The sequence below is a fragment of the Hyla sarda genome, chromosome 11, assembly GCF_029499605.1.
Source record: "Hyla sarda isolate aHylSar1 chromosome 11, aHylSar1.hap1, whole genome shotgun sequence".
Lineage (NCBI taxonomy): Eukaryota > Metazoa > Chordata > Amphibia > Anura > Hylidae > Hyla > Hyla sarda.
In genome coordinates this window covers 41029764-41051011 of record NC_079199.1, presented here as the reverse complement: position 1 = coordinate 41051011, position 21248 = coordinate 41029764, and the positions used below count along the sequence as shown (strand labels likewise).

At 45.9% G+C, this 21248-nt stretch overlaps 1 protein-coding gene across 3 annotated transcripts in view; it reads left to right on the top strand.

Annotated features, from left to right (window-relative positions):
- Positions 1–21248, top strand: part of LOC130295512 (titin homolog) — a 79779-nt gene that overhangs the window by 10905 nt on the left and 47626 nt on the right. For all 3 annotated transcript variants that reach the window (XR_008848861.1, XM_056546347.1, XM_056546346.1), the window contains exons 5-8: positions 7620–7848; positions 9707–9829; positions 15378–15487; positions 16153–16234. Coding sequence is in view for 2 of the 3 variants with exons in the window: in XM_056546347.1 (XP_056402322.1) it covers positions 7620–7848; positions 9707–9829; positions 15378–15487; positions 16153–16234 (544 nt within the window). In the remaining variant the exon portion in view is untranslated. The remainder of the gene's footprint in view (positions 1–7619; positions 7849–9706; positions 9830–15377; positions 15488–16152; positions 16235–21248) is intronic.

Genomic DNA, 21248 nt, shown 5'->3' with positions numbered 1-21248 from the left:
TCTTTTTTTGCCACCCGGGCAGGATGAAATAGAAAAAGTCTGCACCGGACATCTCCTTTAAATCAGAATAAACCTTACCTGTTTTAGGTCAATTAGGATTACCAAAATATTTATATTTGCCAAATGCCAGAATAATGAGAGAGAGAGAATTTTTAAGCCATTCTCTTCATGATATCTTGGCTGATTTCTTTAGACTTTCCCATTATGTTACGCACAGAAGCAGTGTGTTTCTGGTGTGCATTAAAATACATCCACAGGTGTGTCTCTAATTAACTATCATATCATTTCAAATACATGACATCATATGGGCTGTCCCAAATTGTTTACAGGCATAGTAATCCTAGTGTATGTAAACATTTGACTTTGTAGAAATTAATAAAAATGCCTTAAAATTTTTTCTCTCTCATTATTCTGGCATTTGGCAAATATAAATAATTTTGCTAATCCTAATTGACCTAAAACGAGTAAGGTTTATTCTGATTTCATGTCAGATAGTGAGAAAAACAGGCATATGTGTCTTTTTATATAGTGTATGTAAACTTCTGGTTTCAACTGTATGTACAGAATACTTTCATATGTCCGCAACATAAAAATATGCAATAATAAATCACTGCTAAAAAAAAATAAAGGGAACACTTAAACAACACAATGTAACTCCAAGTCAATCACACTTCTGTGAAATCACACTGTCCACTCAGGAAGCAACACTGATTGACAATCAATTTCACATGCTGTTGTGCAAATAAAACAGACAGCAGGTGGAAATTATAGGCAATTAGCAAGACGCTCCCAATAAAGGAGTGGTTCTTCAGGTGTGACCACAGACCACTTCTCAGTTCCTATGCTTCCTGGCTGATGTTTTGGTCACTTTTGAATGCTGGCGGTGCTTTCACTCTAGTGGTAGCATAAGGCGGAGTCTATAACCCACACAAGTGGCTCATCCAAGATGGCACATCAATGTGAGTTGTGGCAAGAAAGTTTGCTGTGTCTGTCAGCGTAGTGTCCAGAGCATGGAGACGCTACCAGGAGGCAGGCCAGTACATCAGGAGACGTGGAGGAGGCCGTAGGATGGCAACAACCCGGCAGCAGGACAGCTACCTACGCCTTTGTGCAAGGAGGAGCACTGCCAGAGCCCTGCAAAATGACCTCCAACAAGCCACAAATGTGCATGTGTCCACTCAAACAGTCAGAAACAGACTCAATGAGGGTGGTATGAGGTCCCGACGTCCACAGGTGGGGGTTGTGCTTACAGCCCAACACCGTACAGGACGTTTGGCATTTGCCAGAGAACACCAAGTTTGGCAAATTCGCCACTGGCGCCCTGTGCTCTTCACAGATTAAAGCAGGTTCACACTGAGCACATGGGACAGACGTGACAGAATCTGTAGACGCGGTGGAGAACGTTTTGCTGCCTGCAACATCCTCCAGCATGATCGGTTTGGCGGTGGGTCAGTAATGGTATGGGGTGGCATTTCTTTGGGGGCCGCAAGGCCCTTCATGTGCTTGCCAGAGGTAGCCTGACTGCCATTAGGTACCAAAGATGAGATCCTCAGACCCCTTGTGAGACCATATGCTGGTGTGGTTGGCCATGGGTTCCTCCTAATGCAAGACAATGCTAGACCTCATGTGGCTGGAGTGTGTCAGAAGTTCCTGCAAGAGGAAGGCATTGATGCTATGGACTGGCCCACCCGTTCCCCAGACCTGAATCAGATTGAACACATCTGGGACATCATGTCTCGCTCCATCCACCAACGCCATGTTGCACCACAGACTCATCAGGATCATGCCCAGGCGTTGTTGGGAGGTCATACGGGCACGTGGAGGCCACACACACTACTGAGCCCCATTTTTTACTTGTTTTAAGGACATTACATCAAAGTTGGATCAGCCTGTAGTGTGGTTTTCCACTTTGATTTTGAGTGTGACTCCATATCCAGACCTCCATGGGTTGATAAATTTGATTTCCATTGATAATTTTTGTGTGATTTTGTTGTCAGCACATTCAACTATGTAAAGACGAAAGTATTTCATATGATTAGTTCATTCATTCAGATCTAGGATGTGTTATCTTAGTGTTCCCTTTATTTTTTGAGCAGTGTATATAACCCTTATATATTAATAGATTTTCCACATAATGGCTATAGTACTATGTATTTGTATGCACTTGGTAATCCGTTCTGTCTAAGAAACAACTGCTGGGTCTTTTCAGTGTTTACCATATCAGCAGCTAACAGCAGATCAATAAAAATAAGTAGTAAACTAAAATATAAGTAGTGTTCTAAAAAATATGCATTTTTCTTTTGATTGAACCATCAACTACTTGTATATATTATTGCCAAGGCAATGTTTTTTTTTAAATGTTTTTCCCAATCAGCTCCATTGGGGGGACACAGACCATGGGTATATGCTGCTGTCACAAGGAGGCTTGACACTAGGCAACAAGAAAAGTTAGCCCCTCCCAGCAGGATATACCCACCTACAGGCACCTGATCTAATCAGTTTTAGCTTAGTGTCTGTGGAGGCAGACACAGGTCTGGAGCTCCAGACCTGGTTGCTTGTTTTTTTCTTGTTTTTGAGATTAGGGATGTATAGTTAGAATTTTCTCTCCCTTTTGTTTCTCTTTTTTCAAGTGGGGTCTCAGGCACATAGCGTTTACTGTTTCCCCATTTGCGTAAAAGGGGCACAGACATCAAGTCATGTACTGTCAACCCCTTCTCGCCACCGGTCAGCGCCGTTGTACCTCTAGGTCCGGGTCCCCCTACCTCCCTGCTCATCTCGCTGTCTCAGCCCAGCATTATGCAGGGGTTTAATAGCTGACTGAAGACTTCATTAGGTAAGTTTTCTAAGGACAAAGGTGAGTATTTTTTCCCTTTTCTTTGAGGTTTCTCAGGATTCTCAACCTCTGTAGCCCCCCTATTTGGAGACCACTCCTTTTTATTCCTTAAACAATCTTCAGAGTAAAGAAATAAGATGCACTCACCCAAGCCTATGTCGTTCGGCAAACATTATTCTTAGTACATAAAAGGCACAGTGGGTAGATACAGGAGGAGCAACCTCGCAGCCTTTGCTACGAGGTTGCTCCTCCGGTATCTACCCGCTGTGCCTTTTATGTACTAAGAATAAAGTTTGCCGAACGACATAGGCTTGGGTGAGTGCATCTTATTTCTTTACTCTGAAGATTGTTTGCTGTGTTGCTCCTCACTGGATTGCACCCCCGAATAGCCACCCCGGTGTCATTACCTTGCTCCAGTCTCCCATAGACTATATCTGTGGATTGCAGTGCCGGACTTACCTTTTCTCCTTTTTATTCTTTGTATGGATAGCCTCTGCTCTGCTATTCTGAATTTTGGGGACGATTCAGTGGTGCAAGACTGTTTTTATAGACATTTTACACAGTATGTATTCAGCATTGCCTGGTGAGCATGCACTGGCATTTTTGCTTCGGCCACATCTGATGTGATGCGACCGGAGCGCCAGGCTTTCTATACCCTGTCGGCAGCTCTGTTTCGCGTGCTGCTGATGGTTCTCCTTCTCCTGGCCTCACTCTCCTTAGTTTTTTGGAGCTCAGGGCACTTCGCTTCACGGAGCTTAGCCCCGCCCACTTTTAGCCAGCGGGGATTCCGGCCTATGGCGTTTCTGCGTGCATATTCAGGGCCAGCTTATCTGCCTATCAGCGAGGTGCGCTCGCTGCAGGGGTCGATTTTTAGCCAATGGGAGCCTGACTGGTACTGGTCTGGCCCCCTCCTTCCTATTGGACTAGCCCTCCTCCCCCTCCTGTCTCTCTCTCTCTGCTGAGGACTGGTATTCCCTCACACAGCCTGCTTCTTCTATTCCTGAGGGGCACAGACACTGGGGTGAGACTGCTTAATTTTATTTTGCTTGCACTATGTCCGAACCCAGAACTGCCCCCCCCCCCCCCTCCAGACAGTTACCTGGGGCCCTGGTCACCTATTATGCCTGCATAGGCTGCAAAATTAAAATGCCTTGTGGTTCAGCTGAACCTATTTGTCCTGCCTGCACCACTGCGCCCCCCCCCCCCCCCCCCCCGGCCCTCCTGGTATATGTTTCCAGGACATTCCACTAGAACCTGTGGGCTCTGCTCTCCCTCCGGAGTGGATGTCTTCCCTCTACCAGTCTATTTCTGACTTGGCGCAGGTCTCCAGTTCCGTGGTGACTCCATTGGAGAAGTCTGCCTTACACCAGCCCTCCAGGAAGGCTCGCTCGCCTTTTCCTTATCTTAGGCGCTCTCACAAGCGCCCTAGGGATTTGTCCTCTGGCTCGTCTCCAGAGTCTGAAAGCAGGAATAGGCGCTCTCCTCATAGGTATCGCCCCTCTTCCCAGGCATCCCAAAACTCTTCTAAGGGCCCTTCTCCTGGTCGCCATTCTAGGTCTCCAGATCTCTGTACCAGGTCCGTTTCGCGTTCTTTCAAGGCTGCCTCCACCCGCTCCCACTCTCCTGGGGAACTGGAAGATGAAGCTTCAGGATCTGCCTCTGACTCAGAGGACCGAACCGGCACTTTCGACATGGTAGACAACTTGGTCTCGGCCATTAGGGACACCTTTCACCAAGAGGACCCAGGAACTTCGGACACAGCTCCAGAAGTTTCCTTTCACCGCTCCCGTCCCTCGCCTAAGGTTTTCAGCTCTCATGCTGAGTTTGACACCTTACTGGAAACAGCCTGGAAGCATCCAGACTAGAGTTTTCAAGGGACTAAGAAGGTTCAGGCACAATTTCCTTTTGCCCAGGACCTCATTGCAAGATGAACATCTCCACCAACCGTGGATCCTCCTGTATCCTGCATGTCAAAAGCGACTACTCTGCCTTTGGCAGATGTAGCTTCCTTTAAGGATCCGGCAGACAAGAGGATTGAAAACCTGTCAAAATTTGCCTTTGAAGCAGCAGGTTCCTCTTTACTCTCTGCCTTTGCTTCTGCTTGGGTGTCAAAAGCCCTTTCTGTCTGGGCTTCTCAATTCCGCCAGGGTATTCTATCAGGGGTCCCTGCAGAGGATATGGCGGATCTGGCACTTCAACTCTCCAATGCTGGAGACTATTTGTGCTCTGCTTCTATGCAGTCGGCCCGTTGTATGGCTTTTGCCACAGGTAGTCTGGTGGCACTTCGTCTTTCCATGTGGCTCAAAGCCTGGAACGCTGATGCCGCTTCCAAGTCTCTCACGGAGCTTCCCTTTACTGGGTCTCGGCTGTTTGGAAAACGCCTGGATGAGATTATCTCAGAGGCGACTGTAAGTAAGTGTTCCTTATTACCACAGAATAAGTCTAGCAGTACTGTCTCCAGATGGAAATCGACCTCCTTTTGGTCTTTTCGGTCCTATGGCTCCAGTAGGGCGACCAGACCGACACCCTCACAGGACAAGAAGGCTCTTTCTTTCAAGGCCCGTCCTTCCTGGAAATCGGGTAACCGTTCCGGCTGTTTCACGGCCAAATCAGACACCGGTAAACCTCCCTCTGCCTGAAGGGACGCCCCCACTCGAAGATTCTTCTCGGGTGGGAGGGCGTTTGTCACTCTTCTGGGACGTTTGGTCTGCCCATGTGCAGGACTCCTGGGTCCGACATGTCTTTTCCAACGGCTATTGAATCGAGTTTGCTTCTCGCTTTTTTCTTTCCCGACCCCCCCATTCCCCTTCTTTGGCAGGGGCCTTTTGGGGTGCACTTCTGACCCTTCTCGCTCAGGGAGTGATGGTTCAAAGTTCCTCCAAAGGAGCATTTTTCCGGTTTCTATTCCAACCTGTTTGTGGTCCCCAAGAGAAGGGGTTCCGTCTGCCCTATCTTGGATCTGAAGCGCCTCAACCGCCACCTATTCCTCAGTCATTTCCGTATGGAGTCTCTCCATTCTGTAGTGGCATCCATGGATCAAGGGGAGTTTCTTTCCTTGGTGGACATCCGAGATGCCTACCTCCACATCCCCATTTTTCCAGCACATCAGTGATATCTTCACTTTGCAGTTCCAGAGGGCCATTTTCAGTTTGTGGCCCCTCCTTTTGGACTGGCCACTGCTCCGAGGGTCTTCACCAAGGTCCTGGAGGCAGTGATTGCCCTCCTGCGTGCACCGCGTGTATCAGTGATTCCCTACCTGGACGACCTCTTGGTCAAGGCTCCAACAAAGGCCCAGAATCAAGAGAGTCTCCGTCTCACTCTTCAGACCTTGTCCCGTTTCGGCTGGGTGATCAATCAGGACAAGTCCAACCTGACTCCCACCTAGTCTCTAATCTTCCTGGGACTCCAGTTCGACACTGCGTCCGTCCGGATTTGGCTTCCACCGGACAAACATCTTGCTCTATTATGAGGAGTTCGGATTCTCCGACGCCCTGTTCCAGTCCCCATTCGGTTCTGCATGGAGGTCCTGGGTCAGATGGTGGTGGCATGGAAGCTGTTCCTTTTGCCCAGTTTCACTATTGACCTCTTCAAATTTCTCTCCTGTCTTGGTGGGACAAGTCTCCGCTATCCCTCGATCGCAGGCTCATCCTTCCTCCCAGGACTCGCCAGTCCCTCCTGTGGTGGCTTCGGTCCCCTCTTCTGCATCAAGGGCAATCCTTTCTGCCCCTCCACTGGCAAGTCATCACAACGGATGCCAGCCTCAGTGGATGGGGAGGAGTCTTCAGGGACCGGACAGTCCAGGGCCTTTGGTCCTCCCTAGAAGCCCTTCTCTCGATCAACACCCTGGAACTCTGGGCAATCTATCTTTGCCTGTGCCATTGGGAGCACCTTCTCCAGGACTCTCCTGTTTGTGTCCAATTGTTCAACTTCACAGCTGTGGCGTATATCAATCGCCAGCTCAGCAGCGATGGCCGAGGTCTCTAAGATTCTTCTCTGGGCAGAGCTCAGAGTTTCCTCCATCTCAGCGATTCACATACCAAGAGTGAAAAGTTGGGAGGCGGACTTTCTCAGTCGCTCCTCGGCCAACCCCAGCGAGTGGTCTCTGTATTTACCATAAATACAATATGTATACCTAGTAACTGAAAATATCAATGCCTGCTTTCTCTGGCGTTAGGAGTCCGGTGGGAAGTCATACTCAATTATTGACAGCTTACTCAGTAAGCAGTGCTACCCAGTGTCAGGATGCTTGGTCTCAGTAGCAGGTAACATGTCCTTCAACAGGATAATGACCGAAAACACACAGCTAAAAACACACAATAATGGCTAATAGCAAAACATTGGACTATTCTGAATTGGCTTTTATGAACCCTGATCTGAATCCTATTGAACATCTGTGGAAGACACCTTCACAGATGAGACCACTGGAGCAGTATCTTTTGAGAAGTGGGCCAAGATGCCTGTAAACAAGTGCAGAAGTCTCATTGAGAGTTGTAAAAATTTCTTTATAGCAATAACTGCCTCAAAAGGTTGTGCAACAAAATATTTAGTTCAAGGACCATCATTTTTGGCCAGAACATTTCTACTATTTTGTTTTTTAAAAGGATTCTGTTGAACCATGTTTCAAAAGTAATGTCTGATTTTTATCAGTTAATTTTCAGTACATTTTTGTCTATTACCTTTGTCAGTTTTAAGATATTTCAGTGAGCATTGTGGGTTTGTTCTGTCTTTAACAGAAAGGTACCAAACTTTTGCTGTGTCTGTATATGATGACTTTAATTTTTGGTAGTCAACAGGGAGAAATGTTATGGGACAAACATCAAGAAGCTGTTGATTTACTAAACCAGCAGATGGCAGGCAAAGCCTATCAAAGCATTCTTGTGAACGAGACCCACAACAAACGTAAAGAAGCCGAAGAAGCCGTAATTGAATATCAGAACCGAACTGAAGACCTAGAAGAGGATTTAGCAATAGAAAGACAGCAGTTCATTGAGGAGAAAGAAAAATTAATGGCTGAGGTACACATATTCATAAGATGTAACTTTTTTTGGTCAACTTTTTGTAGATTATTAAAACTAGCTTTATATATATTTTAAGCACCAAGTCTCACAGTGGAAAATCTACAGCAAATTGTGTGGATTTTGGGATGACGCAAAGTAAAAATATATATATATCAATGTACCAAAAATTTGAAGTTGTGTGAAGGAAAATCCTCAACACTGACAATTTATTGCTGGTTTTGACTTTCCCTTTTAAAATTTCACATACTAATTTAACATATGGTACACACTGCAAATCAATTTTAATGTGGACATTTTTAATTTATTCAGCACCATGTGAATGATATTCCTTGAAATCTCATCTGCATTGCTGGTACTGTAAATGCTTTGGGTTTTCCTCACTTAAAATTCCATGTAAAAATTTGCAGCACATATGCCATATGTGGCTGTACTCTTAGTGTACCCATATTATTTTCTGTTTCAGCTTGAAATACAGTCAGTATTCTTATATTTTTATATTTTATTACATTGATACCATAAAAACAATTTTTGTTTAAAAAAAAAAAAAAAGTTTGTAAGGGGCCTTATTCTGAGAGCCGTAACTTTTTATTTTTTCACCGATGCAATTGTGTGCGGACTCGTTTTAGGTGGCTGGGACCTTTGCAGTGGGACTATTTTTGGGTGTGTAATATACTTACAATATATATATATATATATATATATATATATAAATGTAAACATTTTTATTGTATTTTGCTATTTTTTTTACACATGACTCTTTCTATTACTGATCATACACATAATACAGTGGAGTACACATCTGTACTCCACTATATTATGCCCATGGCTGCCAGTGATACACTGACAGGCATAGAATAGCAGATCAGACTAAACCTTAGGTAGAGGCTGATCGGCTTCCGTACCTGTGACAACGGAGGCCTGACAATCATCGGCACTCTGCTATCACTTTGCAGAGCGCTAACTAGGAACAGAGGGAGCTCCCTCCTTGTGTAACCCTAATAGACGCTGATGTCACACCGATGACAGCATCTATAGAGTAAACTCACGATTGGAGCGCAACTGACCTTCCCTGGCAAAGCCTCTTCTCTCCTCCGATTGCTTCACTGTCCGAAGCAATGAAGAGGGGGGGAGGAGACCCCACAAGTGTCACTCCTATTGGTCTGTCAGTACTAATGGACCAATAGGAGCGATTGCTGGGGACCACTGCGATTGGTCTCTGGCCAGCTTCAGGATTGTGCTGCACAGCTAAGCTCACTAAACTGTCTCAGTGCCCGGCGGTACATGCCACACATCAAGTATATGTACATGGTGATGCGGCAAGTCAGCCTTAATCGCCACATACATGTACCTAATTTTGCGGGAAGAGGTTAATAAGAAAGTGTGCAAGCCCCAAACTTTTTTCTTGGAAGTAAAACTGTAAATTAGGTCAGGGATGTTTAGAATACTATAAAGTCTTGATATCTAGCTACAGCACTATAGCTTTTTCATGGTGGTTTGTCCATGCAAACTGTTATAGGCATCTATAATAAACAGCTAGCTACTTAGATTTGCTATAACAAGGATTCCTAAGAAAATTCCAATATTGTGTTAATCTAAATGGCAACTCAATGACCACATTGAGTTGTAATAAAATATGTCTATGCACTTTTTAGTGCTTCCTTTGGTAAGAATAGTGCTGTATTCTAAGCTGTTTAACAGTGATAAAATTAATCCTGACTGAATTTTATAGCAAAGATGTGAACATAGCCTAAAATATATGCTGTGAAGGCACGTAAAAAAACCCTAGTGAACAAAATGTGAGTAAAATAAGCATAAATACCTGGTATATAATATATGGTTATTTTTGGTTGTCTAGATTGCAGAAACACAAAGAAAAACTGAAATACAAAATGCCAGAAATGCAGAAAAGAAAGTATATCTCAGTCAGAGGAGGTCAGTGCTGTTTGATGTGGAAGAGAAAATAACCATGGAGAAGGAGGTAAGATGTGAAAAACAGATAGGGATACAAGCATAATATCTAAAATCTACTTTGGACCGTCAGATACATTGGGCTGGTCCACTTCTCAGTTTTAAACAGCAGTGAGACCCAGCATGTTATTCCTTAAAATCTGTGTTGCATATTAAGTGTTTGCTTACCTTTGTTTCCAAATTAAAATGATTTGTGACTTATCATCCCCATAGTAGTTCCCATGTTGTGTAAGGCCTAACAGAAATTTTCCTAGTGGATCAGCAGCAACATGTGGTACTGCATATTTAAATGCAGCAGCAGTGGCCTCATGTCATTAATAAAACATATAATTTAAGGAAATAGTATTGGTTTTCTGGTTGTCCTGTGAAGTTGTGAGAGCTGTTCTTTTTCTGTCTTTAGCACTGCACAGTCAATGATTAACCCCTTGGGGAAGGAGCCCATTATGACCCTAAGGACGGGAGCATTTTCAAATCTGACCACTGTCACTTTAAGCATTAATAATTCTGGAATGCTTTTACTTATAAATTTGATTCTGAGATTGTCTTTTTGTGACATATTCTACTTTATGTTAGTGGTAAATTTTCGTCGATACTTGCATCATTTCTTGGTGAAAAATTCCAAAATTTCTGGAAAAAATAGAAAATTATGCATTTTTTTTTACTTTGAAGCACTCTGTTTGTAAGGAAAAAGGACATGTCAAATAAATTACACATTGATTCATATATACAATATGTTAACTTTATGTTGGTATCATAAAGTTAACATGTTTTTACTTTTTGAAGACATCAGAGGGCTTCAAAGTATAGCAGCAATTTTTCAATTTTTCCCGAAAATTTCAAAATCTGAATTTTTCAGGGACCAGTTAAGTTTTGAAGTGAATATGAGGGTTAGAGATGAGCAAACTTACAGTAAATTCAATTCGTCACGAACTTCTCGGCTCGGCAGTTGATGACTTATCCTGCGTAAATTAGTTCAGCCTTCAGGTGCTCCGGTGGGCTGGAAAAGGTGGATACATTACTAGGAAAGAGTCTCCTAGGACTGTATCCACCTTTTCCAGCCCACCGGAGCACCTGAAAGCTGAACTTATTTATGCAGGAAAAGACATCAACTGCCGAGCCGAGAAGTTTGTGACAAATCGAATTTACTGTAAGTTCGCTCATCTCTAATGAGGGTCTTTATGTTGGAAATCCCCTATAATGGCCCCATTATAAAAACCGAACCCCTCAAAGCATTCAAAATGACATTCAAAGAGTTTGTTAACCCTTTAGGTGTTTCACAGGAATAGCAGCAAAATGGAGCAGAAAAATCTAAATATCAATTTTTTACACTAACATGTTATTGTAGCCCCAGTTTTTTCATTTTTACAAGGGGTAAAAGTTAAAAAGGCCCCCAAAAACTTGTAATTCATTTTCTCTTGAGTAAGGAAATACTTCATATGTGGATGTAAAGTGCTCTGTGGGTGCAGTAGAGTGCTCAGAAGGGAAGGAGTGACAATAACATTTTGGAGAGCGAATTTTGCTGAAATGGTTTTTGGGGGACATGTTGCATTTAGGAACCCCCATGATGCCTGAACAGTAAAAATAAACACATAGCACACTATTTTGGAAACTACACCCCTCAATGAAAGTAACAAGGGGTAAATTGAGTCTTTATACCCCACAGGTGATTGACAAACTTTCGTTAAAATGAGACGTGAAAACGAAAAATTTGATTTTTAACACTAAAATGCTGGTATTACCCCAAACTTTTCATTTTCACAAGGAGTAATAGGAGAAAATGCCCCCAAAATTTGTAACCCCATTTCTCTCGAGAAAGGAAATACCTCATAGGTGGATGTAAAGTGCTCTGTGTTTCCCCAAAAATAGTACCTACCCGAAAATAGGCCCTAGCCGGATTATCGGGGTGGACTGCAATATAAGCCCTACCCCGATAATAAGATCTAGACCAGTGGTCTCCAACCTGTGGACCTCCAGATGTTGCAAATATTTGCAACATCTGGAGGTCCGCAGGTTGAAGACCACTGACCTAGACAATGCCCGGGCTGCAAATATTAAAAAGCAATCTTTAACTTACCTTCGTCCCCCGTTGCTAAGGAACCGGCCTCGCTGTCCTCCGCTGTTCTCGCTTGCCGGCCGGCTTCTTACATGACAGTCGGCTCAGCCTATCATCGGCCGAGGTGGGACATCGCTGCGGCCGGTGATAGGCTGAAGGCTCTGAGATGTCACAACACCAGGAAGCAGCCAGAACAGTGGAGGGACCATGAGGCCGGTGCCTTAGCAACGGGGGAACGGAGGACGAAGGTAAGTTAAAGATTGCTTTTTAATATTTGCAGCCCGGGCACAGGAATAGATACAGCGCAGCGGCTAATAATTATTTGGCAGGGGGGGAGAGAAGCTGCGCTCGCGGGTGACAAATGATCAGTACCCCGATGTGGGGATTATGGGGTGCAGCGCTGGGCTGATAAACTGGCAGGGGTGGGGGGGTTAGGGACGTTGGGGTGCATTTACACCCCCCCCTTATCATCATGTGATATGCGCAGCTCGCGCATATCACATGATGATAATGGGGGGGGGGGGGGGTAAATACCGTGGAACCGCCATGTTGTTCAATGTACCATAAATAAATAAGCCCTACCCTGAAAATTAGCCCTAGTGTGTTTTTTGGGGCTAAAATTTATATAAGACCCGGTCCTATTTTTGGAGAAACACGGTAGAGGGCTCAGAAGGGAAGGAGCGACATTGGGCTTTTGGAGAGCGAATTTTGCTGAAATGGTTTTTGGGGGCATGTCGCATTTAGGAAGACCCATGATGCCAGGACAGTAAAAAACTCCCACATGACACACTATTTTGGAAACTACACCCCTCAAGGAACCTAACATTGGGTAAAGTGAGCCTTTACACCCCACAGGTGATTGACGAACTTTCGTTAAAGTGGGACTTGAAAATATATAAAAAAAAAAAAAAAATTCAATAAAATGCTGGTGTTACCCCAAATTTTTCATTTTCACAAGGGGTAATAGAAGAAATGGTGTTACAAATTTTTTGGGGCTTTCTTTCATGAGTATGGAAATACCTCATATGTGGATATAAAGTGCTCTGCGTGCGAACTACAATGCTCAGAAGAGAAGGAGCGCCAAATGGCTTTTGGAGAGAGAATTTGGTTGGAATTGAAGTCGGGGGCCATGTGTGTTTCCAAAGCCCCCATGGTGCCAGAACAGTGGACCGCCCCCACATGTGACCATATTTTGGAAACTACACCCCTCACAGAATTTAATAAGGGGTGCAGTGAGCATTTACACCCTACTGGCGTTTGACAAATCTTTGGAACAGTGGGCTGTGCAAATGAAAGTTTAAATTTTTTTAATTTTTACGTACGACTGTTCAAAAAATCTATCAGACACCTGTAGGGTGTAAATGCTCACTGTACCCCTTATTACATTACATGCGGGGTGTAGTTTCCAAAATGGGGTCACATGTGGGGGGTCCACTGTTCTGGCACCATGGGGGCTTTGTAAACGCACATGGCCTTCAATTCCGGTCTAATTCTCTCTCCAAAAGGCCAATGACGCTCCTTCTCTTCTGAGCATTGTAGTTTGCCAGCAGAGCACTTTATGTCCACTTATGGGGTATTTATATACTCAGAAGACATGGTGTTACAAATTTTGGGGGTCTTTTTTCCTATTACCCCTTGTGAAAATGGGTAACACCAGCATTTCAGGGGGGAAAAAACACAAATTTTTTATTTTTACGTCCAACTTTAACGAAAATTTGTCAAAGACCTGTGGGGTGTTAAGGCTCACTATACCCCTTGTTACATTCCTTAAGGGGTGTAGTTTCCAAAATGGGGACAAATCAGCCATTTCCGTACTCAGGAGAAATTGCGTTACAAATTTTGCCCTTATGAAAAGGAAAAGGAAAAGTTGGGGGCTACACCAGTATGTTAGTGTAAGAAAATTAAAAAAAATTTACACTAACATGCTGGTGTTGCCCCATACTTTTAATTTTTACAAGAGGTAAAAGGAGAAAAAGACCCCCAAAATTTGTAATGCAATTTTTCCTGCGTACGGAAATACCCCATATGTGGACATAAAATGCTCTGCCGGTGATGCCGGTGACCCCTGTGCAAATCACCAATTTAGGCCTCAAATGTACATGACGCTCTCGCTCCTGATCCCTGTTGTGCACCTGCAGAGCATTTTACGTCCACATATGGGGTATTTCCATACTCAGGAGAAATTGCATTACAAATTTTGGGGGTCTTTTTCTCCTTTTACCTCTTGTGAAAATTAAAAGTATGGGGCAACACCAGCATGTTAGTGTAAATGTTTTTATTTTTTGACACTAACATACTGGTATTGCCCCTAACTTTTCCTTTTCATAAGGGGAAAAAGGAGAAAAATCCCCCCAAAATTTGTAATGCAATTTCTCCTGAGTACGGAAATACCCCATATGTGGCCCTAAACTGTTTTCTTGAAATACGACAGGGCTCCGAATTGAGAGAGCGCCATGCAATAGGGGCGGACCCGGACGGCAGTGTTTCCCAAGCAGGGTGCCTCCAGCTGTTGCAAAACTCCCAATATGCCAGGACAGTCAATAGCCGTCTGGCAATACTGGGAGTTGTTGTTTTGCAGCAGCTGGAGGCTCAGTTTTGGAAACACTGCCGTATGAGACGATTTTCATTTTTATTGGGGGGGGGGGGGGGTATGTAAGGTGTGTAAGGGTATGTATGTAGCGTTTTACTTTTTTATTTTGTGTTAGTGTAGTGTTTTTAGAGTACATTCACACGGGCGGGAGAATTGTAGCTTTGCAACATCTGGAGGGCTACAGCTTGGAGACCACCATATAGTGGTCTCCAAACTGTGCCACCTCAGATGTTGCAAAACTACAACTCCCAGCATGCCCAGACAATCAGGGATGCTGGGTAGTGTAGTTCTGCAATATCTGGCCCTTCAGATGTTGCAGAACTACAACTCCCAGCATGCCTGTAGAGTCAGTGCATGCTGAAAGTTGTAGTTTTGTAACATCTGGAGGACCACAGTTTGGAGACCACTACACAGTGGTCTCCAAACTGTGGCCCTCCAGATGTTGCAAAACTACAACTCCCAGCATGCCCAGACAGCCTTTGGCTGTGTGGGCATGCTGGGAGTTGTAGTTTTGCAACATTAAGAAGGCTATTTTCCGTTCGCACTGCTCCTGCAGCTGGCGCTGCATGATGTCTCTGCTGCCGCTGATCGATGTCCGTACCGCTGCTGCTTCGGTAATTACCCCCGCTCTGACGGACTTCGTTCGGTGGGCAGAGCTGGGGAAATTGATTTTATCCCCCCCTGCCCCCAACTGCCATTGGTCAGTCAGTCCTGAGCGACCAATGGCAGGGGATAGGAGGAGGTGGCATCCTGCCACCTCGCTTCTATCCTTTAGGTACGCCCTCCGTCCTTAAGTACGCCCTCCGTCCCCAAAAGGTTAAGGGATGAATCTGGCAACCACAGAAGTTTTGTAGACATTGTATGTGATCAATTACAGGGAATATTGTACCAGTTGTTTCTTCTTTTTTTTTTCAGAACATATCTTCTATAAGGGGCAAAATTTTACTTTTGCAAGCTTCACATGGAAGACTGACAAATAAACTAGACGTACAAATGAAACAGTCAATGGATACCTCAAACAAAATGTGAGTTGTATGTTAAAAGAGCACATTGGCTTTAAAGTGTCCCTGTCATTGAACAACACTTTTGACATGTCCCTGGCTGACTGTGATCTCCGTCCATTCGCATTAGATGGGCCCCATTCTAAGTCTATAGAGCCAGTCTGGTGCACCTGGACAGAGATCGTAAGCCGGGAAGGGAAGCGCACAGCTCTATTCTTTCTCCCACTTGTTCTAATGATCGTTAGGATCTAAACACGCAGACCCAGACTGATCAAAACAGTTGACAGGGACACTTTAACACAACAGTGACAATGTGGCAATCAACTGGTGGGAGAATACTGTACTTGATTCCTTGCATAAAACATTTTATCGTCTGTAGTGAGAAAGACGAAATGAGAACACTTTGCCAAAAATTGACCAGCATACTAAATGTATTTTATATTTGAAATACTCATGGTTTCCTCAATCTTTACAGACAATATAGCAGTGCACAGTATAAAATAAGGAGTGCATTCTAATGAACTATTGCCCATTTCATATTATAGCATGGTATAATCTTTCATATAGGCATGTAAAAGCCTGCTGAGCAAAGCAAACTCACATATCAACATAAATATAAAAAATCTGTGACAGAAACTTCAAGGTTTGCCATGTCTTGAGTTTACCAGTTCTCTTTTAAAACTTCTTAGAGACATTCTCGAGCTGCACATGATAAATGAGAGAGAGAATTTTTATAAACAAAGCAACTCTTCAAAGGATGAAATATCAAAGGTAAAAAGCTTCAAAATTATTATTGCAATTATTATTTTTATTATTTTTTTCTTCATTATCCTGACTAGACCACCATCACCTTCATCAATATCTTAAAATATTAAACCATTTATAGTTGTACATAAACCCCCTTCCTCAAGGAGATTACCCATGGGAATCTGGGGCACTGGACTTTCGGCTCAGTAGCCTGGATTCCAGAGGAGGGGGTACTCACTTTTAGCTGTATTCACATCCTTATGCCATGAATAGTGTTGAAACTTACAGTAGAACAGGGAGCTGTAGCTGTATATTGTGTTGTGTATTTTCCTTTTATTTATTTGTCTTTATATATAGTCCCATAGGATCCCTTTATATATATATTGTCCCATAGGATCCCTATTTTAAGTAGTCGCTTACATGTCAAAGATCTTTTATTATAATGAGCCCGCAAAAGACTGACCTTTCATTGCACAAACCTCTTAAAGGGTCCCTGGTGACTTCTTATGGCTTGGCAATAGTCCAGGTTGGGTCTAGCTTTAAGATAATGATAGATAAAGAAATTAGCTTTATGAAATGTCACTGATTAATATTTTACAAGGCAAAACTGGTGTTACGATTCGGCAGGCTGGATGTGGATCCTCTGTGTCAGCGAGGCATTGGCGTGGACCGTGTCGGTGGACCGGTTCTAGGGTTGCTACTGCTTTTCACCAGAGCCCGCCGCAAAGCGGGATGGTCTTGCTGCGGCGGTAGCAACCAGGTCGTATCCACCGGCAACGGCTCAACCTCGCTGACTGCTGAGAAGGCGTGGGACAGAAGGACTAGGCAGAGGCAAGGTCAGACGTAGCAGAAGGTCGGGGCAGGCGGCAAGGTTCGTAGTCAATGAGGATAGCAGGAGATCTGGAACACAGGCTTTGGACAACACTAAACGCTTTCACTGGCACAAGGCAACAAGAAGTGCAGGGGAAGTGAGGTAATATGAACAGGGATCAGGTGGAAGCTAATTAGGCTGATTGGGCCAGGCACCAATCATTGGTGCACTGGCCCTTTAAATCATAGAGAGCTGGCGCGCGCGCGCCCTAGAGAGCGGAGCCGCGCGTGCCAGAACATGACAGCCGGGGACCGGGACGGGTAAGTGAGTTGGGATGCGATTCGCGAGCGGGCGCGTCCCGCTATGCGAATCGCATCCCCGCCGGTCAGTGCAGCGCTCCCGGTCAGCGGGTCTGACCGGGGCGCTGCAGAGAGAGAGACGCCGCGAGCGCTCCGGGGAGGAGCAGGGACCCGGAGCGCTCGGCGTAACAACTGGAACCTGAATTGCAGTGACATTTCCACTTTATAGACAGAATATTACATTGTGTTCTTATAGAAAGCTTTTATCTTATTGATTTTTATTATATAGCAGTACAGGTCTTCAAGAACTTCTTTTTTCATTTGTATGAATTTTCTATTTCAATGACACAAAATAGATCTAAAAAATTTGGATGTTGGTTTATGGAGTACAGATACTAATAAATTTGCTTCCTTAATATGCCTGTCAGGCGATACAAATGCATAAAAGTTCACATTTCTCTATCGGCTCCATTGGGGACACAGACCGTGGGTGTATCTTGCTGTCTCTAGGAGGTGTGACACTATGGTAATAAAAAAAGTCAGCTCCTCCCAGCAGGATATACCCGCCTTCAGGCTCTGAGCTAGTCAGTTTAAGCTTAGTGTCTGAAGGAGGTGGACTGGTCTGCATTGCCCAGACCAGGTCTTCTGTTTTTTATTTTCCTAGTATAGGGACGTGTTAGTTTTTTTAAATTCCCTTTTCTTTCTGTTTTCAGGTGGGGACTCAGGAACTGCGGTTCACTGTTTCGCCATTGCGAGTAAGGGGGCACAGACATTGCGTATATGCGCTGTTAACCCCTTCTCGCCAACGGTCAGCACCTGGGTGGTACCTCATGGGTCCGGGTCCCCCTATGTCTCTGCTCGCCTCACTCGCGCATAGCAGCCAGGCGTGATGCAGGGACCATAAGCTGACTGAAGACTTCACTGAAGACTTCATTATGTAAGTTCTTCTGACTGAGGTAAGTACTTTTTCCACAGGTACAGCCTTGCAACCTCTGGAGACCCCCTGTTTTGGCCCACCCTCATTTTTTGGGGCTTGTTTTACAGGGGCTGCACTATACTGGGGGAGCAATTACACTAAGGGGGCATGTTTTTATAAGGCATGTGTTATGAAATCCTTTATCGTGTTTGTGTGTGTTTTAGCCACTACTCAGCTCCTTATATGCGGCTGTCAGCCGCGGCGCTTTTCGGCTCGAGCGCTCTCAGCGCCGGCTTATGTCACATTCTACAGCGCCTTATACGTGGCTGCAGCCGCGGCACTGTTATGAGCCGGGTGATTCAGCGCCGGCTTTCTTTTTACTTTCACTTCGCCGGCAGCCTCTGCCTGCGCTCTGGCCGCCCGCTCCGTTTCCCCGAGCGCATATACAGCTAGGTGGTGCGCTCGGGACAAGGAGCGGGCGCCATGACAGTTCTTCCTCGGCGACTGTAGCTCCGCCCACTCGGCGGGGGAGCTCTTGGGGGCGCGAAGCAGCACCCAATCAGCACTGTGGGCGTGATTTTCTGTGTGTAGGGGTCAGTTACTACATGCCTTGTTTCAGGCACACCACTTCCTCCCTATTGGCTGGCCTTTTCAGTCTAGCTGGCTGCACGGAGCAAGTCTCCTCTCTGCAGCTGACGGGGGACACTCTTTCTGAGTGAGAAAGTGCCTGTCTTCTCTTTTTTGTACCCCATTATGTCCGCACCCAGGGCTGTTCATCCCTCAAAACAGAAACCTGGGAATTCAGTGACTTACTATGCCTGTATGCACTGCAATACCAAGATGCCTGGCTCCGCCGAGCCCGCTTGCTCTGCCTGCTCCTCTGCTCCCCCAGACTCTCTGGTGCCCCCTGATGCCCCTTCGGTCCCGGTGGGTTCTGCCGCTTCTCCAGCCTGGGTTTCTTCCCTGACCCAGTATATGGCTGACTTGACCCAAGTCTCCCGTTCGGTGGCTGATGCCTCCCGCGAAATGGTGTCCGCTTTGAAGGGGTCATCCCTGCGCAGGACCTCTGAGAGGGCCCGCTCTTCGTCTCCTCATACTTCACGCTCTCACAAGTGTGCTAGGGGTGCCTCGTCTGACTCTTCCATTGAGTCTTCGGATAGACGTGGGCGTTCCCCTCGCGGGTCCCGTCCCCCCCTATCATCTGGCCACAAACGTCACTCCTCCAGAGGACGTTCTTGGAGTAGCCGCTCTGCCACGCCAGAGCCATGTACCCGGTCTGGATCGCCTCTACTCTTTCACATTCCCCCGGTGAACTAGTGGTCGAGGCTTCCGAACCGGCATCTGACCCAGAGGACCGCTCGGACTCAATTGCTATGGTGAACTCATTGGTGACAGCCATAAGAGACACCTTTCACTTGGAGGACCCAGGATCTTCGGATGTCAATCCGGGAGTATCCTTTCATCGTACTAAGCCAGCACCTCAAAGGTTCAGCTCTCACGCTGACTTTAACGACATTCTGGAATCCGCATGGAAGCATCCGGACAAGAGATTCCTGGGAGTCAAGACAATTCAAGAACGTTATCCATTTGACAAGGACTTTGTTGCTAAGGTGGCTTCCCCTCCCTCTGTGGACCCACCAATCTCCCAGATCTCAAAGGCGACTACACTGCCTCTGGAAGATGCCGCTGCCTTCAAGGATCCCGTGGACAAAAAGGTAGATTCTTTAGCAAAGTTCGCTACTGAAGCAGCTGGCTCTTCTCTTCTTCCCATCTTCACCTCGACATGGGTGTCCAAGGCCCTGTCGGAGTGGTGTTGACAGCTCCATCAGGATATTTTAGCGGGATCCCCTCCAGAGGATCTATCTGCTCTGGCTCTCCGTTGCGCTAAGGCCGGGGACTTTCTGTGCGCAGCTTCCATGCAGGCAGCCCGTTGTTCTGCCTTTGCTGTGGGTCACCTAGCAGCCCTCCGCCGCTCTGTGGCTTAAAGCTTGAAATGCGGATGCCGCTTCCAAAAAGGTCTCTCACTGAGCTTCCCTTTCCGGGTGGCCATCTTTTTGGCAAACGCCGAATTGAAATTATCTCCGAGGCAACGGGAGGTGAGAGTTCCTTGTTACCTCAAAATAAGGCTCGCCCTACTTCCCAAAGGAAGTCTTTTTCCTTTCGGTCCTTCGGGCCGCTGGCTCCAACAAAGGGTCAGGCCAGGCGCCCTCGAGGGACAAAAAGGCTCCCTTATTCCGGGCTCGCCCGTCTCCAACGGACTCCAACCGCTCTGGCCATTTTGCGCCCAAATCGGGCAACCGCAAACCCACTTCTGCATGAAGTAAGACCTCCACCCGCGGTTTCTTTGCGGGTGGGAGGTCGTCTTTTGTGTTTCCGAGACATCTGGACCTCACACATTCAGGACTCTTGGGTCAGAGACGTGGTGTCCAACGGTTACCGAATCGAATTTGCCTCCCTCCAGAGGGATCGCTTTTTTCGATCCCGGGCCCCCCGGTCTCCTCCCCTGGTGAAGCAATTTCGTGAGGCTCTCCAGTCCCTGCTTCTCCAGGGGGTGATTGTTCCCGTCCCCCTAGAGGAACTTTTTCGGTGTTTCTATTCAAATCTCTTTGTGGTCCCCAAGAAGGACGGTTCTGTTCGACCAATCCTAGACCTCAAGCGTCTCAACCGTCATCTTCTCATCCGCCACTTCCGGATGGAATCTCTCCGCTCGGTGGTGGCGTCCCTGGAACAGGGGGAGTTCCTTTCCTCAGTGGACATCAAGGATGCCTACCTCCATGTGCCAATATTTCCGGGCCATCATCGGTACCTCCGCTTTGTGGTTCCGGAGGGGCACTTTCAATTTGTAGCTCTCCCCTTCGGTCTAGCCACAGCTCCTCGGGTCTTTACGAAGGTCCTTGCGCCAGTGATGGGCCTGTTACGGTCTAGAGGCATCTCGATGATACCCTATCTGGACGACCTTCTCATCAAGGCTCCAACCAGAGCCCAGACTCGGGAGAATCTGGACGTCATTCT